Source organism: Bos indicus x Bos taurus, chromosome X (assembly GCF_003369695.1).
Source record: "Bos indicus x Bos taurus breed Angus x Brahman F1 hybrid chromosome X, Bos_hybrid_MaternalHap_v2.0, whole genome shotgun sequence".
NCBI lineage: Eukaryota > Metazoa > Chordata > Mammalia > Artiodactyla > Bovidae > Bos > Bos indicus x Bos taurus.
In genome coordinates, this window is record NC_040105.1 from 111,497,994 (window position 1) to 111,521,751 (window position 23,758).

The 23,758-nt window shown below is 39.3% G+C and overlaps 1 protein-coding gene across 1 annotated transcript in view; it reads left to right on the forward strand.

Annotated features, from left to right (window-relative positions):
• GABRA3 (gamma-aminobutyric acid type A receptor alpha3 subunit) overlaps positions 1-23,758 on the forward strand; it is a 242,008-nt gene that overhangs the window by 156,662 nt on the left and 61,588 nt on the right. Inside the window, exon 5 of the mRNA XM_027534361.1 lies at positions 6,623-6,843. Within this exon, the coding sequence (XP_027390162.1) occupies positions 6,623-6,843 (221 nt within the window). The remainder of the gene's footprint in view (positions 1-6,622; positions 6,844-23,758) is intronic.

Consider the following 23,758-nt stretch of genomic DNA (forward strand, 5'->3'; position numbering starts at 1 on the left):
TTTTCTCATATTCTCAATCTCTCCCTTGATACTTTTATCATTTTAATATATTCAGTAGTTCCTTTATAATATATAATTGATTCTGTTGTGTGAGGTTCTTGTGAAGTAAAAGTTGATCAATTGTGTCCGACTCTTTGCAACCCCATGGACTATACTACAGACCATGGAATTCTCCAGGCCAGAATCTGGAGTGGGTAGCCATTCCCTTCTCCAGGGGATCTGCCCAACCCAGGGATCGAACCCAGGTCACCTGTATTGTCAGATCAGATCAGTCGCTCAGTTGTGTCCAGTTCTTTGCGACCCCATGAATCACAGCACGCCAGGCCTCCCTGTCCATTGCCAACTCCTGGAGTTCACTCAGACTCACATCCATCAAGTCAGAGATGCCATCCAGCCATCTCATCCTCTGTCGTCCCCTTCTCCTCTTGCCCCCATCCCTCCCAGCATCAGAGTCTTTTCCAATGGGTCAACTCTTCACATGAGGTGTCCAAAGTACTGGAGTTTCAGCTTTAGCATCATTCCTTCCAAAGAAATCCCAGGGCTGATCTCCTTCAGAATGGACTGGTTGGATCTCCTTGCAGTCCAAGGGACTCTCAAGAGTCTTCTCCAACACCACAGTTCAAAAGCATCAATTCTTCAGTGCTCAGCCTTCTTCACAGTCCAACTCTCACATCCATACATGACCACTGGAAAAACCATAGCCTTGACTAGAAAGACGTTTGTTGACAAAGTAATGTCTTTGCTTTTTAATATGCTATCTAGGTTAGTCATAACTTTCCTTCCAAGGAGTAAGCGTCTTTTAATTTCATGGCTGCAGTCACCATCTGCAGTGATTTTGGAGCCCAGAAAAATGAAGTATGACACTGTTTCCACTGTTACCCCATCTATTTCCCATGAAGAGATGGGACCGGATGCCATGATCTTTGTTTTCTGAATGTTGAGCTTTAAGCCAGCTTTTTCACTCTCCACTTTCACCTTCATCAAGAGGCTTTTTAGTTCCTCTTCGCTTTCTGCCATAAGGGTGGTGTCATCTGCATATCTGTGGTTATTGATATTTCTCCCGGCAGTCTTGATTCCAGCTTGTGTTTCTTCCAGTCCAGCGTTTCTCATGATGTACTCTGCATATAAGTTAAATAAACAGGGTGACAATATACAGCCTTGATGTACTCCTTTTCCTATTTGGAACCAGTCTGTTGTTCCATGTTCAGTTCTAACTGTTGCTTCCTGACCTGCATACAAATTTCTCAAGAGGCAGATCAGGTGGTCTGGTATTCCCATCTCTTTCAGAATTTTCCACAGTTTATTGTGATCCACACAGTCAAAGGCTTTGACATAGTCAATAAAGCAGAAATAGATGTTTTTCTGGAACTGTCTTGCTTTTTCCATGATCTGGTGGATGTTGGCAATTTGATCTCTGGTTCCTCTGCCTTTTTTAAAACCAGCTTGACCATCAGGAAGTTCACAGTTCACGTATTGCTGAAGCCTGGCTTGGAGAATTTTGAGCACTACTTTACTAGCGTGTGAGATGAGTGCAATTGTGTGGTAGTTTGAGCATTCTTTGGCAGTGCCTTTCTTTGCCATTGGGATGAAAACTGACCTTTTCCAGTCCTATGGCCACTCCTGAGTTTTCCAAATTTGCTGGCATAGTGAGTGCAGCACTTTCACAGCATTATCTTTCAGGATTTGGTATAGCTCAACTAGAATTCCATCACCTCCACTAGCTTTGTTCGTAGTGATGCTTTCTAAGGCCCACTTGACTTCACATTCCAGGATGTCTGGCTCTAGGTGAGTGATCACACCATTATGATTTCTGGGTCGTGAAGCTCTTTTTTGTACAGTTCTTCTGTGTATTCTTGCCACCTCTTCTTAATATCTTCTGCTTCTGTTAGGTCCATACAATTTCTGTCCTTTATCTAGCCCATCTTTGCATGAAATGTTCCCTTGGTATCTCTGATTTTCTTGAAGAGATCTCTATAGTCTTTCCCATTCTGTTGTTTTCCTCTATTTCTGCATTGATCGCTGAGGAAGGCTTTCTTATCTCTTCTTACTATTCTTTGGAACTCTGCATTCTGATGTTCATATCTTTCCTTTTCTCCTTTGCTTTTCACTTCTCTTCTTTTCACAGCTATTTGTAAGGCCTCCCCAGACAGCCATTTTTCTTTTTTCCATTTCTTTTCCATGGGGATGGTCTTGATCCCTATCTCCTGTACAATGTCACAAACCTCATTCCATAGCTCATCAGGCACTCTATCTATCAGTTCTAGGCCCTTAAATCTATTTCTCACTTCCACTGTATAATCATAAGGGATTTGATTTAGGTCATACCTGAAGGGTCTAGTGGTTTTCCCTACTTTCTTCAATTTAAGTCTGAATTTGGCAATAAGGAGTTCATGGCCTGAGCCACAGTTAGCTCCTGGTCTTGTTTTTGCTGACTGTATAGAGCTTCTCCATCTTTGGCAACAAAGAATATAATCAATCTGATTTTGGTGTTGACCATCTGGTGATGTCCATGTATAGAGTCTTCTCTTGTGTTGTTGGAAGAGGGTGTTTGTTATGACCAGTGCATTTTCTTGGCAAAACTCTATTAGTCTTTGCCCTGCTTCATTCCATATTCCAAGGCCAAATTTGCCTGTTACTTCAGGTGTTTCTTGACTTCCTACTTTTGCATTCCAGTCCCCTATAATGAAAAGGACATCTTTTTTGGGTGTTAGTTCTAAAAGGTCTTGTAGGTCTTCATAGAACCGTTCAACTTCAGCTTCTTCAGCATTACTGGTTGGGGCATAGACTTGGATTACTGTGATATTGAATGGTTTGCCTTGGAAACGAACAGAGATCATTCTGTCGTTTTTGAGATTGCATCCAAGTACTGCATTTCGGACTCTTTTGTTGACCATGATGGCTACTCCATTTCTTCTGAGGGATTCCTGCCTGCCGTAGTAGATATAATGGTCATCTGAGTTAAATTCACCCATTCCAGTCCATTTCAGTTCGCTGATTCCTAGAATGTCAACATTCACTCTTGCCATCTCTTGTTTGACCACTTCCAATTTGCCTTGATTCATGGACCTGACATTCCAGGTTCCTATGCAATATTGCTCTTTACAGCATCGGACCTTGCTTCTATCACCAGTCACATCCACAGCTGGGTATTCTTTTTGCTTTGGCTCCATCCCTTCGTTCTTTCTGGAGTTATTTCTCCACTGATCTCCAGTAGCATATTGGGCACCTACTGACCTGGGGAGTTTCTCTTTCAGTATCCTATCATTTTGCCTTTTCATGGGGTTCTCAAGGCAAGAATACTGAAGTGGTTTGCCATTCCCTTCTCCAGTGGACCACATTCTGTCAGATCTCTCCACCATGACCCACCCATCTTGGGTTGCCACACGGGCATGGCTTAGTTTCATTGAGTTAGACAAGGCTGTGGTCCTAGTGTGATTAGATTGACTAGTTTTCTGTGAGTATGGTTTCAGTGTGTCTGCCCTCTGATGCCCTCTTGCAACACCTACCGTCTTACTTGGGTTTCTCTTACCTTGGGCGTGGGGTATCTCTTCATGGCTGCTCCAGCAAAGCGCAGCCAATGCTCCTTACCTTGGACGAGGGGTATCTCCTCACTGCCGCCCTTCCTGACCTTCAACGTGGGATAGCTGATTCTTTACCAGCTGAGGCACCAAAGAAGCCCAAGAATACTGTAGTGGGTAGCCTATCCCTTCTCCAGTGGATCTTTCTGACCCAGGAATTGAACCAGGTCTTCTGCATTGCAGGCAGATTCTTTACCCACTGAGCTATCAGGGAAGCCCTCATATGTGAGGTTCTTGAGGGGTGAGCTATATATCGTATTGGCTGACTCTTGCTTATGACCATTTCCTTAGGTGTTTTATTGTTGTGAATTACATATATTTTTTCAGCAAGCATTTATTTATGGCTATGCCCCTCTAGAGTATTTGCTTTTGTAAGTCAGTCTAGGGGTATCCTCATCCTGAGACCTATTTTTATGTTAATTTCTCAGTTTGTAAGACCCAAACCAGGTGTACATTTAAATATTTAGCTCAGATTAAATTTGAAGTTGCTAAATCTCAGTAGAAATGCTTCCCCTTACCCCTTCTCTATTTCATAATTCATGCTTGGATAAGTTTCCTTTCTTCATTTTCATGCTGTGGATTGGTTTTGTCTAGTTCATTTTATTTAATTCACCCTTATGCTGAGGGGCTTCCCTTGTGCCTTAGCTGGTAAAGAATCCACCTGCAATGCAAGAGACCTGGGTTTAATCCCTGGGTTGGGAAGATCCCCTGGGGAAGGGAAAGGCTACCCACTCCAGTATTCTGGCCTAGAGAATTCCAAGGACTATACTGTCCATGGGGTTGCAAAGAGTCAGACATAAGTGAGCGACATTCACTTCACTTCACTATGCTGAGGTCAGAGCCCTTCAGGGTGTTGGTTTTGTGTGGGAATCTAATTCCAGTTTTAAACCTGGCATAGTCCTGGCTTACACCTGTCATTCTGATATAATTATTGATAAAGCCTCCTCTCATTCTCAAAAATGTTCCAGTTTAGATAATAGATTATATAATATCTTAATCCTTAAGCAGGGGTTTTCTTAATGTTCTGCTGCTGCTAAGTTGCTTCAGTCGTGTCCGACTCTGTGCAACCCCATAGATGGCAGCCCACCAGGCTCCTCTGTCCCTAGGATTCTTCAGGCAAGAATACTGGAGTGGTTTGCCATTTTCTTCTCCAATGCATGCATGCATGCTAAGTCACTTCAGTCATGTCCGATTCTGTGCGACCCCATAGATGGCAGCCCACCAGGCTCCACTGTCCATAGGATTCTCTAGGCAAGAACACTGGAGTGGGTTGCTATTTCCTTCTCCTCTTAGCGTTCTAGAGAAGGAGAAAAGCCAGACTGGCTAATTTATGGAGGTACAGTGGTTGGAGAAGAGCTTAGAGAAAATAAGGGCCAGTTTATGAAGTACTTTCTAGGTAAGGAAAAGGTATTGGTATTTATTCCAAATATAATTAGAAGCCACTGAGGGGGCTTCCCTAGTGGCTCAGTGTTAAAGAATCCTTATATAATGCAGGAGACGCAGGTTTGATCCCTGGGTTGAGAAGATCCCCTGGAGAAGGAAATGGCAGCCCACTTCAGTATTCTTGCCTGGAAAATACCAGAGACAGAAGAACCTGGCAGGCTACAGTCCAAGAAGTCGCAAAGAGTTGAATACGACTTAGTGACTCAACAACAACAACATATTTTAAGCAGCTGCTGACTGCCTTGTTTTACCTGACTACCTAGATGTGTCCCCTATCCCTTGTGTAGTTTAGTGACCAGTCAAAGATTTGGGCAGAGTTTGTACTCAGAATTTCAGACTTACCCTTTGAATGGTTTTGGTTTTTTCTCAAGGCTTCCCCCTGAATTTTCAGTTCTTTGGTCAACTTTGAGCTCTTTCTTCTGAGGTATATTAAGCCAATAATTTTTCTGATTTCTGCCAAATACACAAACATCACCCACCACAGATTTGTCATCTTTCATTTACTGGAGGATTCCCTTATTGTTTCTGTCTGCCTTTTTCCCAGAGCCCCAGAGTTTTCATTTGTATGTAGTGGTCAGCCAGGGTTTGGGGCAAAGTATATACTGGGGTTTGAGTTCCCATCCCCTCAGTGACTCTCTTGCTTCCAGGATTCCTACCCCCTAAGATTCCAGATGATTATCCACTTTGAGCCATTAAGGCTGTGATATTGGACATAGAAATTCTAGGTTTGGGAGATCACCTTTAGAAAAGAAAGCCACAAACCCAATTTTAACCCGTTGCTGTTGCTATCTTTCAAGAGTAAACTTTCTTCAAGTTTCTGTCTGCTTTCAGTCATTTCCCATTGATTTCAAATTGTCTATCTATCTATGTTTTGGTTCAAATTTTATGATTAATAACTACAAGAAGATATATCCAAATGATTTAGTCTGCTGTTACCAACATCAGTAATGTTTATTGTTCTTTGAGTTTGTATTTAGATGAATGGCAATTTTGAAAATTTTCTCCATGTTTATTAACAATTTCTATCTGTTTCATGAATTTTTCTGTTCATGTCATTTACCCATTTTTCTATTTGTGTGTTTGTTTTTCCTTATCTGTAAAGATGCTTGACTTATTGAAGATAAGATATTAACTCATTAGATACACTGTTAGTTTGAGAATCAAATGAAATGTGTTTTAAAATTTAAGGTTTTAGTTGTATGGCAGTTGTTATATTGGCTTTTGATGTTCATATGGGATCATTTAGTAGAAGAGACAAGGTTAGGAGTTTGCACTTATTAGAGATGCCACTGCATAGAGAAGGGAGCTCTTGCCTTTTCATAAGGCAAAGTCTTGTGTTCAGATTGTATGATGTGCAGGGCAGCATTGGCAGTGATCTTCCTAAGTGAAATCTTCTCGGACATATTATTTATGTACTTATTGATTACCATGACATTATTTCTCAATCATAGTCATTTGCCCTACTTGCCAGTAACTACTGTCAATAGATTGCTGCTTCTCTGCATCAGAGGAAATACTGCAAAGTAATTAATATTTGCTAAGGGCACTGTGGATCCTCACCAGAATTCTGCTGAAATGTTGTTCTCTCTTTTTGTCCTTAGGAGTACACCATTGATGTATTTTTTCGACAGACATGGCATGATGAAAGACTGAAATTTGATGGACCCATGAAGATCCTTCCACTGAATAATCTCCTGGCTAGTAAGATCTGGACCCCTGACACCTTCTTCCACAATGGCAAGAAATCAGTGGCCCATAACATGACCACACCTAACAAGCTGCTCAGACTGGTGGACAATGGAACCCTCCTCTACACAATGAGGTCAGAGAGTGCCCTGGCTCATCTAAAGTATCATGGGGGTAGGAACAGGGTTGAAAGCAAACTTACAAATTAGAAATGCACATAGAGGCATACATTTCCTAACATAGCTACAGGCATGTGTACTTACAGACCTAATATTATATATACACATATAAATACAGAGTTGGCTAACAAGCACATGAAAAACTGCTCATCATCACTCACTAATTATCAGAGAAATGCAAATCAAAACCACAATGAGGTATCATCTCATACTGATCAGAATGGCTATCATTAAAAAGCCTATAAATTAATAAGTTCTGTAAAGGGTGTGGAGGAAAGAGAACCCTCCTACACTGTTGGTGGGTATGTATATAGGACAGCTACTATGGAGAGCTGTATGGAGGTTCCTTAAAAAACTGAACATAGAGCTACCATATGACCCAGCAATCCCACTCCTGGGCACATACCTGGACAAAACTATAATTTGAAAAGATACATGCACCCCTATGTTTATAGCAGCACTATTTACAATAGCCAAAACATGGAAACAACACAAGTGTCCATTAATAGATGATTGCTTTAAGAAGATGTGATACACACACACACACAGTGGAATATTACTCAGCCATAACAATATAATGAAATACTGCCATTTGCAATAGCATGGATGGACCTAGAAAATATACTAAGTGAAGTAAGTCAGACAAAGATGAATATTATGTACTATCACTTATATGTGGAATCTAAAAAATAATACAAATGAATCCTATACAAAACAGAAATAGACTCACAGACATAGAAAACAAACATGTTTACCAAAATGGTTGAAATGGAGGTGAAAGGGATAAATAAGGAGTTTGTGTTTGAGATTAACAGATACACACTACTATATATAAAGTAGATTTAAAAAAAAAACAAGGACTAATTGTTACTGCATGGGAAACTATACTCAATACTTATCATAAAGGAAAGTAATCTGAAATATATATATATATATATATATATATATATATATATATAACTGATCACTGTGCTGTATACCTGAAACTAACACAATATTGCAAATCAACTCTATTTCAATGAAAAATAGAGAATTGTCCATATGAACATTTTCAGACACACAGAGATATACTTTCACAATGTATAAATGTTTATGTGTACTCAAAGACATGTAATACACAGGTGTATACATAGTCAAAGTGAAAGTGAAGTGAAAACGAAAGTTTTTCAGTCATGTCCAACTCTTTGCGACCCCATGGACTATAGCCCACCAGGCTCCTCAGTCCATGGAATTCTCCAGGCAAGATACTAGAGTGGGTTGTCATTCCCTTCTTCAGGGGATCTTTCCGACCTAAGGATTGAATCAGGGTCTACTGCATTGCAGGCAGATTCTTTACCATCTGAGCCACCAGGGAATCCCTATACAAAGTCAAGGGTACTTAAATACAGACTCACAACCACATACACAGGCATGAACATGGTGACAGAATAGCATCTAGGTTTAACTGCAGCAATAGTCTATCTGTATGGTGCAGAATGATGAGAATCAAGTGAGATGTTAGCTATTTTCTGAAACATACAATGTAAGATATATATAAATGCAAAATTATAGCAACAAATATGTCATGCCACATTGCATGGGAATGCTGAGAAATAAATGAATTTCCAAACAACTTGAGAATATATCTTTTTATAATATATATATTTCCATATATGTATGTGGAAATATATATATTTCATACTTTTCTACTCCTAAAGTATAAAAACTATAACAATTTTTACATTTTTCGTGACTCATTATTATCATTAGAATTTTTAGGTAAGGAAATTTTGCTTTTAAAATGAATAACTTTATTTTTAATATAAATTTATTTATTTTAATTGGAGGTTAATTACTTTACAATATTGTATTGGTTTTGCCATACATCAACATGAATCCGCCACGGGTATACACGTGTTCCCCATCCTGAACCCCTCTCCCTCCTCCCTCCCTGTACCAAAATGATTAACTTTAAATACCTTTCCAGTTCAGTAAGATTCTTTGCCCCAACATTGAAAAACTTCCTTGGTTCTTGTTTTTTGATTTTTCTAGTTGCTCTGCTGTCATTTGTCACTTCCTAAAGCTCTCTCCTACATTAATGAGTATCAATCTTAAGTAACGTAGTGAACATTTATTGAATGGGAAAAATATGATCTTTCAGTGCAGACTCTGTGGTATTTCAAGTTTATGCATTTGTTATTATACACAGTGAATCTCAAATAATACAAGGCTGATAAACATGTGATGAATATATGAAATGTGCTTGCCTATATGGTATATGCTATTCTTTCTTTACTTTAAATTTACTATTTATTTTTTCTGAGAGACAAGAAGATGGACAAGGAAAAATAGATAGTAAGTGAATTGTTAAGAGAAGAGTTGAATTAATGAAGAAGAGCTGAGAGAGTAGAGGAGAGAATCATGGAGAAAAGGGAAGTGGATAGAAGTGGGAAGAATAATGTGGAGATGAGGTCAATAAAATTAACATATATTTATTTTATTGGTGTACTCCCAGATCTTTTCTACACACACACATAAATCATTCAAGAACAAATGAGTAAAGAAAAGAGAGACTATGAGAGGAGCAAAATAGAATAGAAAATTTGGTTTTAAAAAAAGGAGAAAATAAAATTTAAAAGCTAGATATTAGAATATCCTAAAAGTAAAAGGAAAATTTGGAGAAAAGTATGAAGTAAATGAGAAGAAAGAAAAGAAGACATAGAGAAGTAGAGCAAGAGACAGTGGAGGGAGCAAAATTTTTGATGGAAGATTAGTAGTATTCATTAATTCATTTATTTATTCACCAAACATGTTTGACCTCCTAATACATACATGGCCCTGGACTAGGTTCTGGGTATGCAAACATTGATGATAAGATTTTAAGACAGTAGGGAGATGCCTAGTAGATAATCACAAAAAAATTAAATGATAAACTTATGAGTAATTATGAAAGAAAAGGTCATCTAACTCATTTTTTGGATCAACTTGAACAAAGAGTTGCTGGATGAGGTTAACACCCAAGTTCCTGATTATTAGTATTGGCATTCAGTTTTGTTTTATTGCCAATGTAGTCAAGAAAATTGTAGGTGGAAAGTGGAGCGAAGAGAGGAGGGACATCCAGGCAGAGAAAACCAATTGAGCAGTTGGAGGAAATTCAATGGTATATTATAAGCAAGAAAATGAGGTGGTCAGGTTTTTTAATGCTATATATGGTACCCTAGTTACTGAGCAAAGGATGCATTTTAAGGGAACAAGAGTGGAAATAGGGAAGCTGGTTAGGAGACAGCTTAAACAGTTTAGATGAGGAGTGGTGAAACTCCAACACAGAGCAATGGATTAAAATGGAGAAAGGGAGGTACACTGAGGAAATAGTAACAACTACCAGTGTCAGAATGAGAGCAAAGAGGAGGAGCCAAGGCAGAAGGTACCTGAGGAAAATGGTGAATGATGGTGTTACAAACTGGGGGACATGACGTGAGATTTAGGAAAAGTTTAGATAGAATAAATCTGTGAGGTTAATTTTGGGCAAGATAAGCTTAAGACGATTGTAAATTATCCACAGGCAGAAGTCTAATCAGTTCAGTTCAGTTCAGTTGCTCAGTCGTGTCTCTTTGCGACCCCATGAATCACAGCACGCCAGGCCTCCCTGTCCATCACCAACTCCTGGAGTTCACTCAGACTCATGTCCATCAAGTCAGTGATGCCATCCAGCCATCTCATCCTCTGTCGTCCCCTTCTCCTCCTGCCCTCAGTCCCTCCCAGCATCAGAGTCTTTTCCAATGAGTCAACTCTTTGCATGAGGTGGCCAAAGTACTGGAGTTTCAGCTTTAGCATCATTCCTTCCAAAGAAATCCCAGGGCTGATCTCCTTCAGAATGGACTGGTTGGATCTCCTTGCAGAAGTCTAATAGCAGTTGAATATTCAAGTCATAAGACCAGAAGAGAGACACAAGCAAGAGAGGTAAATTTTGGTATTGTCAGTATGATGGTACAACCATGTACGTGGGTGTGATCACTTCAGGAAAGTATATTCAGCGAGAGGAAAATCATGCCAAGCATTCAATCATGTACCATTACTATCATTAAAGCAGAAGGGAAGAAAGAAGAACCTATGAAGGAGAACAAGAAGAAAAAGAAAGGAAGGTGTTAATATAACTACTAGTGTGTAGTATCTTCAAAGTTAAGTGTGGTAGTCAATACTGCTACTTCCACTATTTCCAGTTCACTTCCCTCTGGATATGTGTTAGTATTTCACTTTCATAGAACCTTGGACAAATGACTGGCTTTGGCTAACCAAATGTGAGTGGAAATAACATGTGTGATTTCTGAGGAAGGATTGGAAACTTTATTTAAGGTGTATGTTTTAAAATTTTCATCTCTGTTCAAAAGTTTTGTGGTTAGTGGAAACTATTATAACTGCTTCCATATCAATACACTTTGGAAACACTGTGATCACTCAGGAACTAGAATATTGTACTTTTTAATTCATACAATTAAGTATCATTGACATTGTACGGGAGGCAGGGATCAAGACCATCCCCATGGAAAAGAAATGGAAAAAAGAAAAATGGCTGTCTGGGGAGGCCTTACAAATAGCTGTGAAAAGAAGAGAAGCAAAAAGCAAAGGAGAAAAGGAAAGATATAAGCATCTGAATGCAGAGTTCCAAAGAATAGCAAGAAGAGATAAGAAAGCCTTCCTCAGTGATCAATGCAAAGAAATAGAGGAAAAAACAGAATGGAAAAGACTAGAGATTGCTTCAAGAAAATTAGAGATACCAAGGGAACATTTCATGCAAAGATGGGCTCGATAAAGGACAGAAATGGTATGGACCTAACAGAAGCAGAAGAGATTAAGAAGAGGTGGCAAGAATACACAGAAGAACTGTACAAAAAAGATCTTCACGACCCAGATAATCACGATGGTGTGATCACTCACCTAGAGCCAGACATCCTGGAATGTGAAGTCAAGTGGGCCTTAGAAAGCATCACTATGAACAAAGCTAGTGGAGGTGATAGAATTCCAGTTGAGCTATTTCAAATCCTAAAAGATGATGCTGTGAAAGTGCTGCACTCAATATTCCAGCACATTTGGAAAACTCAGCAGTGGCCACAGCACTGGAAGAGGTCAGTTTTCATCACAATGGCAAATAAAGGCAATGCCAAAGAATGCTCAAACTACTGCACAATTGCACTCATCTCACATGCTAGTAAAGTAATGCTCAAAATTCTCCAAGCCAGGCTTCAGCAATACATGAACTATGAAATTCCAGATGTTCAAGCTGGTTTTAGAAAAGGCAGAGGTACCAGAGATCAAATTGCCAACATCCCCTGGATCATGGAAAAAGCAAGACAGTTCCAGAAAAACATCTTCTTCTGCTTTATTGACTATGCCAAAGCCTTTGACTGTGTGGATCACAATAAACTGTGGAAAATTCTGAAAGAGATGGGAATACCAGACCACCTGACCTGCCTCTTGAGAAACCTATATGCAGGTCAGGAAGCAACAGTTAGAACTGGACATGGAACAACAGACTGATTCCAAATAGGAAAAGAAGTATGTCAGGGCTGTATATTGTCACCCTGCTTATTTAACTTCTATGCAGAGTACATCATGAGAAATGCTGGGCTGGAAGATTCCACAAGCTGGGATCAAGATTGCCCGGAGAAATATCAATAACCTCAGATATGCAGATGACACCACGCTTATGGCAGAAAGTGAATAGGAACTAAAAAGCCTCTTGATGAAGGTGAAAGAGGAGAGTGAAAAAGTTGGCTTAAAGCTCAACATTCAGACAACAAAGATCAGGGCATCTTGTCCCATCACTTCATGGGAAATAGATGGGGAAACAGTGGAAACCATGTCAGACTTTATTTTTGGGGGCTTCAAAATCACTGGAGATGGTGATTGCAGCCCTAAAATTAAAAGACACTTACTCCTTGGAAGGAAAGTTATGACCAACCTAGATAGCATATTCAAAAGCAGAGACATTGCCAATAAAGGTCAATCTAGTGAAGGCCATGGTTCACCCAGTGGTCACATATGGATGTGAGAGTTGGACTGTGAAGAAAGCTGAGTGCCGAAGAATTGATACTTTTGAACTGTGGTGTTGGAGAAGACTGTTGAGAGTCCCTTGGACTGCAAGGAGATCCAACCAGTCCATTCTAAAGGAGATCAGTCCTGGGTGTTCTTTGGAAGGAATGATGCTAAACTGAAACTCCAATACTTTGGCCACCTCATGCAAAGAGTTAACTCATTGGAAAAGACTCTGATGCTGGGAGGGATTGGGGGCAGGAGGAGAAGGGGACGACAGAGGATGAGATGGCTGGATGGCATCACTGACTCAATGGACAAGAGTTTGAATTAACTCCAGGAGTTGGTGATGGACAGGGAGACCTGGTGTGCTGCAATTCATGTGGTCACAAAGAGTCGGACCTGACTGAGTGACTGAACTGAACTGAACTGAAATGAAATATCATTTTGTTCAATTAATTTGCAGCACTGGTGTTAAAGTTCATTTATCTTTTTAAAAAGTATAGTTGATTTATAATGTGTTAGTTTCAGGTGTGCAGCAAAGTGATTCATATATATATATATATATATATTCAGATTCTTTGATACTATAGGCTGTTACAGGATATTGAATATCATTCCCTGTGCTGTTCAGTAGGTCTTTTTCTTTATCTATTTGAAAGTTTGGAAACTTTTAAAAGCCAGTACATGAGTTTCTATGTTCCTCTCCCCTGGCCATGGTGAGTAGCATTATGCCAGATGATCTTGGCTCTATTATTCTGTGTCCCTTATTAAAGATAACAGAAGAGAACATCCCTCCCCACAACCTGAGATAGATAAATAGTATGAATGAGAAATAAGACTTTGTTTTTTTAGGACACTGATATTTTATGATTAGTACTACATACTGATAGAATCCACTTTGACTAATAAATCAAAGGAGTAAAGAGTTTCAAAAAGATGAAGTGATCAATACTAATAACACAATAATAGCATAATAACTACAATAGTTGCCATCAATATAGTGCTTACAATGTGCCAGTGACTCTTATACTCATTGTACTTACTGTTATTCCAACATTACAAATAAGGAATCTGAGACACAGAGCTATTAAGAACATTTTCCATTATCACCTAGGTAGTAAATGGTTGATCCTTCATACTTTGGCAGTTTGGTTGCAAGTTTATGCTCCTAACTATTACTTATACATCTCTACAATATTGTTGGCTATTACAAAGATATCTAGTAATATAGAGAATTGAAAGTATGTATTAGGTTTGGTAACATGGAAGACATTGGTGTTCTTCACATACAGTGTTTCAGTGGAATGATTAGTGCAATGATGAGTTTTTAGGACTTGGCATAGAGGTAGCAAACATAGAAAATACTTTCTGGGAATGTTCTTGAAAATGAAAGGGATGCATATATAATTAATATATGCAGGAGTAAAGGAAATAGTTATTTTTTGAATGTAGAGACTGGCACATATTTGTGAGATAGCTGAAAGTGGCTACTAGAAAGTCAAAGATTGAAGATACAGTGGAAATAGGGTTTTTCTGACATCAGGTTTCCAGAGAAAATTGTCAGGAGATGGTATCCAAACTTTAGTGAACATTTTCCTTGTAAAGAAGGAGGGATACCTCTTCTTGCACTTCATGAAAAATTTCAGACATGAAATTAGACATAAATGTTGAAAAGGAGGTGGGGAGGACTGGACAGAGTAGAAATATGAGTAGTTATAATCTATGAAGGAGAATTTGAAGAGATAGAGATAAGTGGAGAAATAGAAGAGAGATACACTTGTAATAAAGTGCATGAAAGAGTTTGAAGAGGAAATGGAGTGAAGTAGGTGTAAATAGAAGAGAGAATGTATGGAATGAGGTGGTTGGAGAGATTTAAAGATGATGAGATATGGATGGATAAAAGGCAGTAAGAAAATGGAAGAGAAGCTAGAGGGAAGAGTGATAGGCAAAAGGGAAATGAACAGATACAGAGATTGAGACCAACAGAGGAGAAAGAAAACAGAAAGAATGAGGAGAACAGGATAGGGGGAAAGCTAAGTAATAAAAGGAAATTAGAGAATAAGTTTAAGTTTTGGAGGAGGAATAGAAAAGAGAAGAAAGGAGAAGGGAGGATGAGAATATGAAATATGAAGAAGGAACGGTGCTGATTAAGGAGGGCAGAAGGAGAAGCAGACCAAGAGATTACTCACCTGAAAATAGACTTGGATGAATAGAAAAAGATGGCCATTAGATCTTTCATTTTAATCTGAATTGGACAAAAAAGTGGAGTTTAATAAGACAGGAGTCTATGCGGAATGCCCTTGTGCTTGTTTTGAAGGACAGAACAGAGGAGGTACAGATATTCAGAAGCATGATGAAGTTAGTGGTTCCCTTACGCAGTAAATACTTCACGGTGGACCCAAGAACATGGGTACAGAGGGAAACCTAGGCTCAAAACTTAAAATGAAAGCTTGACACTATTTATCACCCCATAATTTATTCATCTAGTGACTGTTAGAGCCTCGCTTGGAGAATTTTGAGCATTACTTTGCTAGTGTGTGAGATGAGTGCAATTGTGCAGTAGTTTGAGCATTCTTTGGCATTGCCTTTCTTTGGGATTGGAATGAAAACTGACCTTTTCCAGTCCTGTGGCCACTGCTGAATTTTCCAAATTTGCTAGCATATTAAGTGCACAATTGCACTCATCTCACATGCTAACAAAGTATGCTCAACATTCTCCAAGCCAGGCTTCAACAGTTCATGAACCATGAACTTCCACATGTTCAAGCTGGATTTAGAAAAGGCAGAGGAACCAGAGATCAAATTGCCAACATCCACTGGATCATCAAAAAAGCAACAGAGTTCCAGAAAAAACATCTACTTCTACTTTATTGACTCTGCCAAAGCCTTTGACTGTGTGGATCACAACAAACTGTGGAAAATTCTGAAAGAGATGGGAATACCAGACCACTTGACCTGCCTCCTGAGAAATCTGTATGCAGGTCAAGAAGCAACAGTTAGAACTAGACATGGAACAACAGACTGGTTCCAAATTGGGAAAGGAGTACATCAAGGCTGTATATTGTTATACTGCTTATTTAACTTATATGCAGAGTACATCATGAGAAATGCTGGACTGGACTGGATAAAGCACAAGCTGGAATCAAGATTTCCAGGAGAAATATCTGTAACCTCAGATATGCGGAGGACATAACCCTTATGGCAGAAAGCGAAGAAGAACTAAAGAGCCTCTTGAAAGTGAAAGAGGAGAGTGAAAAAAGTTGGCTTAAAACTCAACATTTAGAAAACTAAGATCATGGCATCTGATCCCATTACTTCATTGCAAATAGATGGGGAAACAATGCAAACAGTGTGAGACTTTATTTTCTTGGGCTCCAAAATCACTGCAGATGTTGACTTCAGCCATGAAATTAAAAGACACTTGCTCCTTGGAAGTAAAGTTATGACCAACCTAGACAGCATCAAAGGTCCATCTAGTCAAAGCTATGGTTTTACCAGTAGTCATGTATGGATGTGTGAGTTGGACTATAAAGAAAGCTGAACACTGAAGATTGATGTTTTTGAACTGTGGTGTTGGAGAAGACTCTTGAGAGTCCCTTGGACAACAAGGACCAGTCCATCCTAAAGAAAATCAGTCCTGAATATTCATTGGAAGGACTGATGCTGAAGCTGAAACTCCAGTACTTTGGCCACCTGATGCAAAGAACTGATTCATTGGAAAAGACCCTGATGCTGGGAAAGATTGAAAGCCGTAGGAGAAGGGGATGATAGAGAATGAGATGGTTGGATGGCATCACCAACTCAATGGACATGAGTTTGCATAAACTCTGGGAGTTGGTGTTGGACAGGGAGGCCTGGCGTGCTGCAGTCCATGGGGTTGCAGAGTCGGACATGACCAAGTGACTGAACTATACTGAACTAAGTGCAGCACTTTCATAGCATCATCTTGTTGACACATGAAAAGCACAAGTTGGATTAAGTCTAAATAACACTCAATTTCTCAGGAAGTTTCATTCTACAGCATTCCTATTGTTATTTTGACCCTTAAAAACAGTATCTGGGTTCCATAGGAAAATTAAAGGACAACTTTTTAGAAATATCTGACCAAAGTTTGCAAGGCTATTTTTTAGGACAATTTAGAATCAAGCCTTCCCTTGCTTCATCTTGTGATCTCAGGATAACCATAAAAATACAGGCCAAAGCTCATTACCTGCTTTTTCAGTTTTGGAACAATACAAAAGAGATAATCAGAGTCCAACTCAAGATAATGTAAACATTTATGAGATATTTTCCATTTTTTTTCAGACATGGATATATAGGAAACTTTATTTCTATTAATGACATCTTACTGATTAATGAAAATATGGGTAAATATGTTCATTGTTATATTCATTGTCTTTATATATAAATGTATAATATATAATACAATAATTATTTAAATAGGAGCAAAAAGGACTATTTGAATTTAGCTAGATTTTATCTCATTCAGTTGAATCATTCAACATATTTATACTAGTACTATTATATACTTTGGGATATGTGCTGAACTACAGAGATAAGATACAACTCATGCTCTTAATGACTATTCGATCTAGTAGTTAAAGAAGACATATGCACAGATAGCTGCACAATAATATAAAAGTCCTTAAATAGAGGCAGGTACAAAATATGATGAGATTACAGGATAAAAAGCATCTAAAATCATATGGAGACATCAAGAAAAGTTGTACAAAGAAGATAATGCTTATCCTATATCTTGAATTTTGAAGGAAGTATAGGTAACTGTTAAACAGATGAGGGGCAGATTAATATACTGAAGGATATTCCAGGAAGGGAAATAGCATATGCAAAGGCAAGTATTTATAAATTGACATTGTGTGTCAGAAAATTCATGTCTCTTATTAGAACTTTCATTTGTTGATTCTTTCCAAAATATTTCTTAAGGGCTTAACAAGACCCAAACAGTGTTTGGGACACTAGGGATTTAAAAAAAAAAAAAAAAAAGTGTTAAAAATTAAAAGTGTTAGTTGCGCAGTACTGTCTGATTCTTTGCAAACCCATGGACTGTAGCCCACCAGGCTCCTCTGTCCATGAGATTTCCCAGGCAAAAATAGTGGAGAGTGTTGCCATTTCCTTCTCCAGGGGATCTTCCAGACCTAGGGATCGAACCTGGGTCCCCTGCATTGCAGGCAGATTCTTTACCGTCTGAGCAACCAGGAAAGCCACTAAGGATAAAGTGGTAGGCAAAAAATAGACGTGGTTTCTGTTGTCATATTGTTGTAAGGAAAAGCCAATTTTGACTCCATGTTGGAACTGTTTGTTTGACTTACTATTCACTGCTTTTGTTATTATAATCATACATGATGACCTGCCTCAGAGAACCCTGCCCTTCTGCCTGAATATTAATTCAAAGTGCCTATGTTAAGGGAGACATCTTGACCCTGTCCATCTGTGGATGGCTGCAAGAAAACAGAAATTAACACATCCCCTCCCTAAGGCTGCCATTTTAGGAAATATTTGCAAGATTAATGGCCTTTTTACTTTGTTTCCTCACCTCCCTCCATCTCTGATGTATAAAAGAATCTGGCATCCAGACCCCAGTAAGATCATTATTCTGAGACATGAGTCTGCCATCTTGGTCAGCCAGCTCTCTGAATAAAGTCATATTCCTTGCTTCAACACCTCATCTTCAATTGTTTGGCCTGTGCTGCAGCAAGCAGAGTGAGCTTGTACTTGGTAACAGTATAGGTACATTCTAGTAGATCCCTTGGAGTAGGGAGTGTCTACCCAGTCCACTATTCTTGCCTGGAGAATTCCATGGACAGAGGAGCCTGCCAGGCTACAGTCCATGGGGTTGCAAAGAGCTGGACATGACTGAGCAACTAACACTTTCACTTTAGTGGGGAAAACAAACTGTTAATGCAAGTTCATGTGCCCAGTGCAAAGTGAGACCAAACAAACTGAAACATTGGAGTTTGCAGCAGAGAAAGGTTTATTGCAATCTGTGTGGTGCTGAGTTCAAGTTCACTCTGCTTGTCACACATCAGGCCAATAAGTCAGGAGATGAGGTAAGGAATAATGACTTTATTTGAAAAGTCAGCAGACCCAGAAGATGGAAGACTAATGTCTCAAAATAACCATCTTATTGGGGTCTGGATGCCATTTTTTAAAAATAGAACACAGAGCAGGAAGAGGTGAAGAAGTAAAGTAAGACGACCATTAATCTTACAAATATCTCCTGAAATTGAAGCCTCAGGGAGTTGTTGTTTAGTCGCTAAGTCGTGTCTGACTCTTTGTGACCCCATGAACAGCAGCATGCCAAGTTTCCCTGTCCTTCACTATCTCCCAGAGTTTGCTCAAACTCATGTCCATTGAGTTAGTGATGCCATTCCAACCATCTCATCTTCTGTCACCTCCTTCTCCTCCTGCCCTCAGTCTTCCCCAACATCAGGGTCTTTTCCAATGAGTCAGCTCTTTGCATCAGGTGGCCAAAGTATTGGAGCTTCACCTTCAGCATCAATCCTTCAGGTGAATATTCAGGGTTGATTTCCTTTAGGATTGGCTGGTTTCATCTCCTTGCTGTCCAAGAGACTTTCAAGACTCTTCTCCAGCATCACAGTTCGAAAGCATCAATTCTTTGGTGCTCAGCCTTCTTTATGTCCCAACTCTCACATCCGTACATGACTACTGGAAAAATCTGTAGTCTGGTTTTTCTAGAACTACTGGAAAAACCATTGACTCTATGTACCTTTGTTAGCAAAGTGATGTCTCTGGTTTTTAATATACTGTCTAGGTTTGTCATAAGTTTTTTTTCCAAGAAGCAAGCATCTTTTAATTTCATGGCTGTAGTCACTATCTGCAGTAATTTTGGAATGCCAAAAAATAAAATCTGCTACTGTTTCCACTTTTTCCCCGTCTATTTGCAATGACGTGATGGGACCAGATGTCATGATCTTGGTTTTTTGAATGTTGAGTTTTAAGTCAGCTTTTTCACTCTCCTCTTTGACTTTCATCAAGAGGCTCTTTAGGTCCTCTTGGCTTTCTGCCATTAGAGTGGTATCACCTACGTATCTGAGGTTATAGATATTTCTCCCAGCAGTCTTAATTCCAGCTTGTGCTTCATCCAGCCCAGCATTTTGCATGATGTACTCTGTGTATAAATTAAATAAGCAGGGTGACAGTATACAGCCTTGATGTACCCCTTTCCCAATTTTGAACCAGTCTGTTGTCCCATGTCTTGTTCTAATTGTTGCTTCTTGACCTGCATATAGGTGTCTCAGGAGTCAGATAAGGTGATCTGATGTTCTCATCTCTTTAAGAATTTTCCACAGTTTGTTGTGATCCACACAGTCAAAGACTTTAGTGTAGTTAATGAAGCAAAAGTAGATGTTTTCCTGGAATTCCCTTGCTTTCTATATGATCCAAGGGATGTTGGCAATTTGATTTCTGATTCTTCTGCCTTTTCTAAATTCAGCTTGTCCATATGGAAGTTACTGGTTCATGTACTGTTGAAGCCTTGAGGAGGGGATTTGCACATTTCTGTTTTCTTGCCATCATCCACAGGTGGACAGAATCAGTATGTGTCTCTGAACATAAGCCCTTTGGTTTAACATTCAGGCAAAGCAGCAAGGGTCCTTGAGGTAGGCCATTATGTATAGACAGTATCCTTTTAGTGAACAAAAGCAACTGGATGCAAAGTTTAAAATAAAGGAAACAGATCCAACTTGTAGTCAGATTTTGTTCTTCCCTGTAATACTTGCAAGGAGACAGGTTGCTCAAGCCCTCAAAACCCTGGAACTCCCCAAAGGTTTTTGACAAAACATTTTTAAAATCCAGATGAGGGAGGGAGGTGGTGTCACAAGGGTAACTTCATCAATCCTTCGCTCCAGGAGGCCAGGGGCTGTGTCCTTATGGTCATCAAGTAGTTAACTTCTTCGATTTGGTGGGAGGTTTCTCCCATCTGTGAAACAGCTCAGGAAGTTTGCATCAAATACTGTTTTCTAGGTACTTCAGAAAGGAGCTAAAGCAGAGGATTTGGGGGAGGGCCTGTCCCTTGGGAAGAACCCATAGGGTCCTGTTTGGTTACATTATCAAGAAGAAAGTGGTATTTTTTGACCACTTAAGAGAGGCTTATTGTCATATTCAGACCTGCATGCCATCCTTTATTCTTTGATCGTATGATTGGGTCAGTTTTGCTCATGTACTTGGGATGTTTCAATGACATTTTTGAAAAGTAAATTGTGCATGATACCTGGACATTCCCCAGCAACACACAGAAATGTTAATAATAAAGCTCTTCTCTTCTTGCTTTAGATGCAAATAACTTGCATCTGAGTCTAATGGCAGGAACCATGGAAGGCATTTGGGTCACATTGTTAATTCTATAGGACTTAATGTAATGAAACCAACCAAGCATTGATAGCTTTGTTTCACACAACCCTTTTTTGTAATGGCTTTTGCTGTAGGGGATTCCACCTATAGTTTCTTCTTCTTCTTTTTTTTTTTTTTCCAAATTACAAATTTTATTTATTTATTTTTTGGAGGCTAATTACAATATTGTATTGGTTTTGCCATAACTGACTCACAGAACCTCACTTAGTGTGTCTCACTCGAATGAACAGAAGTAAGAGCACAGAAGAGATATAGTGGCTCATTTTGAACTCTGAGAAAGATTACAATGAGGTGGGAAGCAAGTAACATTACGAGTATTCTGTTAATCACAAATTATGCTATGTATTCCATGTGGTGATATCAAACCCTACCCTCCAAGAGCTCGCATCTTAGCAGGAAAGATAGGACATAACCCTGTGTACGAGACAGCAAAAGAGACACTGATGTATAGAACAGTCTTATGGACTCTGTGGGAGAGGGAGAGGGTGGGAAGATTTGGGAGAATGGCATGGAAACATGTAAAATATCATGTATGAAATGAGATGCCAGTCCAGGTTCGATGCACGATACTGGATGCTTGGGGCTGGTGTACTGGGACGACCCAGAGGGATGGTATGGGGAGGGAGGAGGGAGGAGGGTTCAGGATGGGGAACACATGTATACCTGTGGCGGATTCATTTTGATATTTGGCAAAACTAATACAATTATGTAAAGTTTAAAAATAAAATAAAATTAATTAAAAAGGAAAAAAAAAAAGAAAGATAGGACACATAATTTACTATACTATAGGGCATAATCAAAGTTTCAAAAAAGCCAACAATGAAGTGCTCTAAGCTAAAAATGATAGGTTTCCATACAACCTGGATGTGGTGACCCAACGACGAAAGAACAAATAACCAAGGAGGGTCTTGGAATGCAGGAATGGAAAAATCAGACCCTTATCGTCCTTCCCTCATCCATGTTGTAACTATTAGTGGAACGGTATAACCTGTCTCCCCTCCTGCCCCATAGGGAGGAGGTATTTACCTTACTCTTCCCCACCCAGTATACGTGTCTCATGCAATAAGCAAATGACCCATAAGACCCCTATCCAAACTCCTTGTACCCTGGGTATAAAAGTGGACTAAGGACCCCCATTCAACACTGGTTCTCTCTTGAGCTGGCCCACTGTTCTAACAGCATTTTCCACTCTAATAAACTTTATTTCTCTCTCATTCTGTCTCATGTCTGGAAATTCTTTTAAAACCTGTGCCAGGACCATGACACTGGAGGCATGGGCCCAGATGTGGAAAAGCATCATAGGGAAACTAGCATTTGAGCTGGAGAGAGGGAGGGAAGAATGTATTCCCAAGAGGTCTTCTCACATTTATTTCATTTTTGCCAGATGCAAAAGGAAATTAGGACCTTGAAATAACAAAAATTACCTTTATTCTCAAAGGCAAGAAGCTGAACCCCAGGCAGACTTAGTTTGTTTAAAAGATCATTCTAACACAGATCAGAAGGGTCCCTCTAGTTCCAAAGAACCCAACTATTTTAGATGCTACTGTTTTTAAACACAAATTAGCGTGTTCAATGCCCAGTGAGGCCAAACAAGGTGAAACATTGGGGTTTAGAGCAGAGAAAGGTTTATTGCAGAGCCATGCAAGGTTTTGAGGTGGATCATGCATAAAAATCACAAATTCCCCAATGGAGACAGGGGACACAGAAAAGATTTGTACCTAGGAGGACTCCACAGGGTCCTGTTTGGTTTTACTACCCCTAGAAAAATGAAGACTGCCTGTTGTAGTGAAGAACTTTAGAGTAGGAATTAGGCGCTCTAAGTGTGAGTCCTAACTCTGACCCAGATCAGCAGTTTAACCATGAACAAGGCATTTCTGTTCTCTGGACCTCAGTTTCTTCTTGTGGGAAAAGGGACTGAAAATACCTGCTCTACTTATCTTGCAGAAATATTTATTAAACCAAGAAATATTTATTGACTACATGCTATGTGCCAATCACTATACTATGGATGGGATTACAATAATACATAGAGACCCTTCTCTCAAGTTTCTCATAGTTCTGTGCAGAAGATAGACACATAAACAGACTGATAATTCTGTGTGGTATTAAAAAATGATTAAAGAAAAGAATTTAGATGATACAAACAATTTCACTTCATGAGGTGAACAGTCTCCTTTTGAAGAACCTCAGAATGGAGAGGAAGGAAGGAAGCTTTTATAAAATAAAGAATAAACAAAGAAGAGAAAAATAGGAAATAATAGAAAATATCTGATTGGGTAGAGCCATATAATCTACCTTGCTTAGGGTATGAGATGGCCCAGAGTTGGTTTGGCCATTGAAAATAGTTGACTGGATATACTGTGTTTCTCTGTCAAGTAGAGAATTTATAGGAACACTAAGGTCATCTAAGTTTTTGTTTTCTGATGTAGCACTCAGGCAGCAGTAGCTCCATCTTGAACCTAGCAAGTT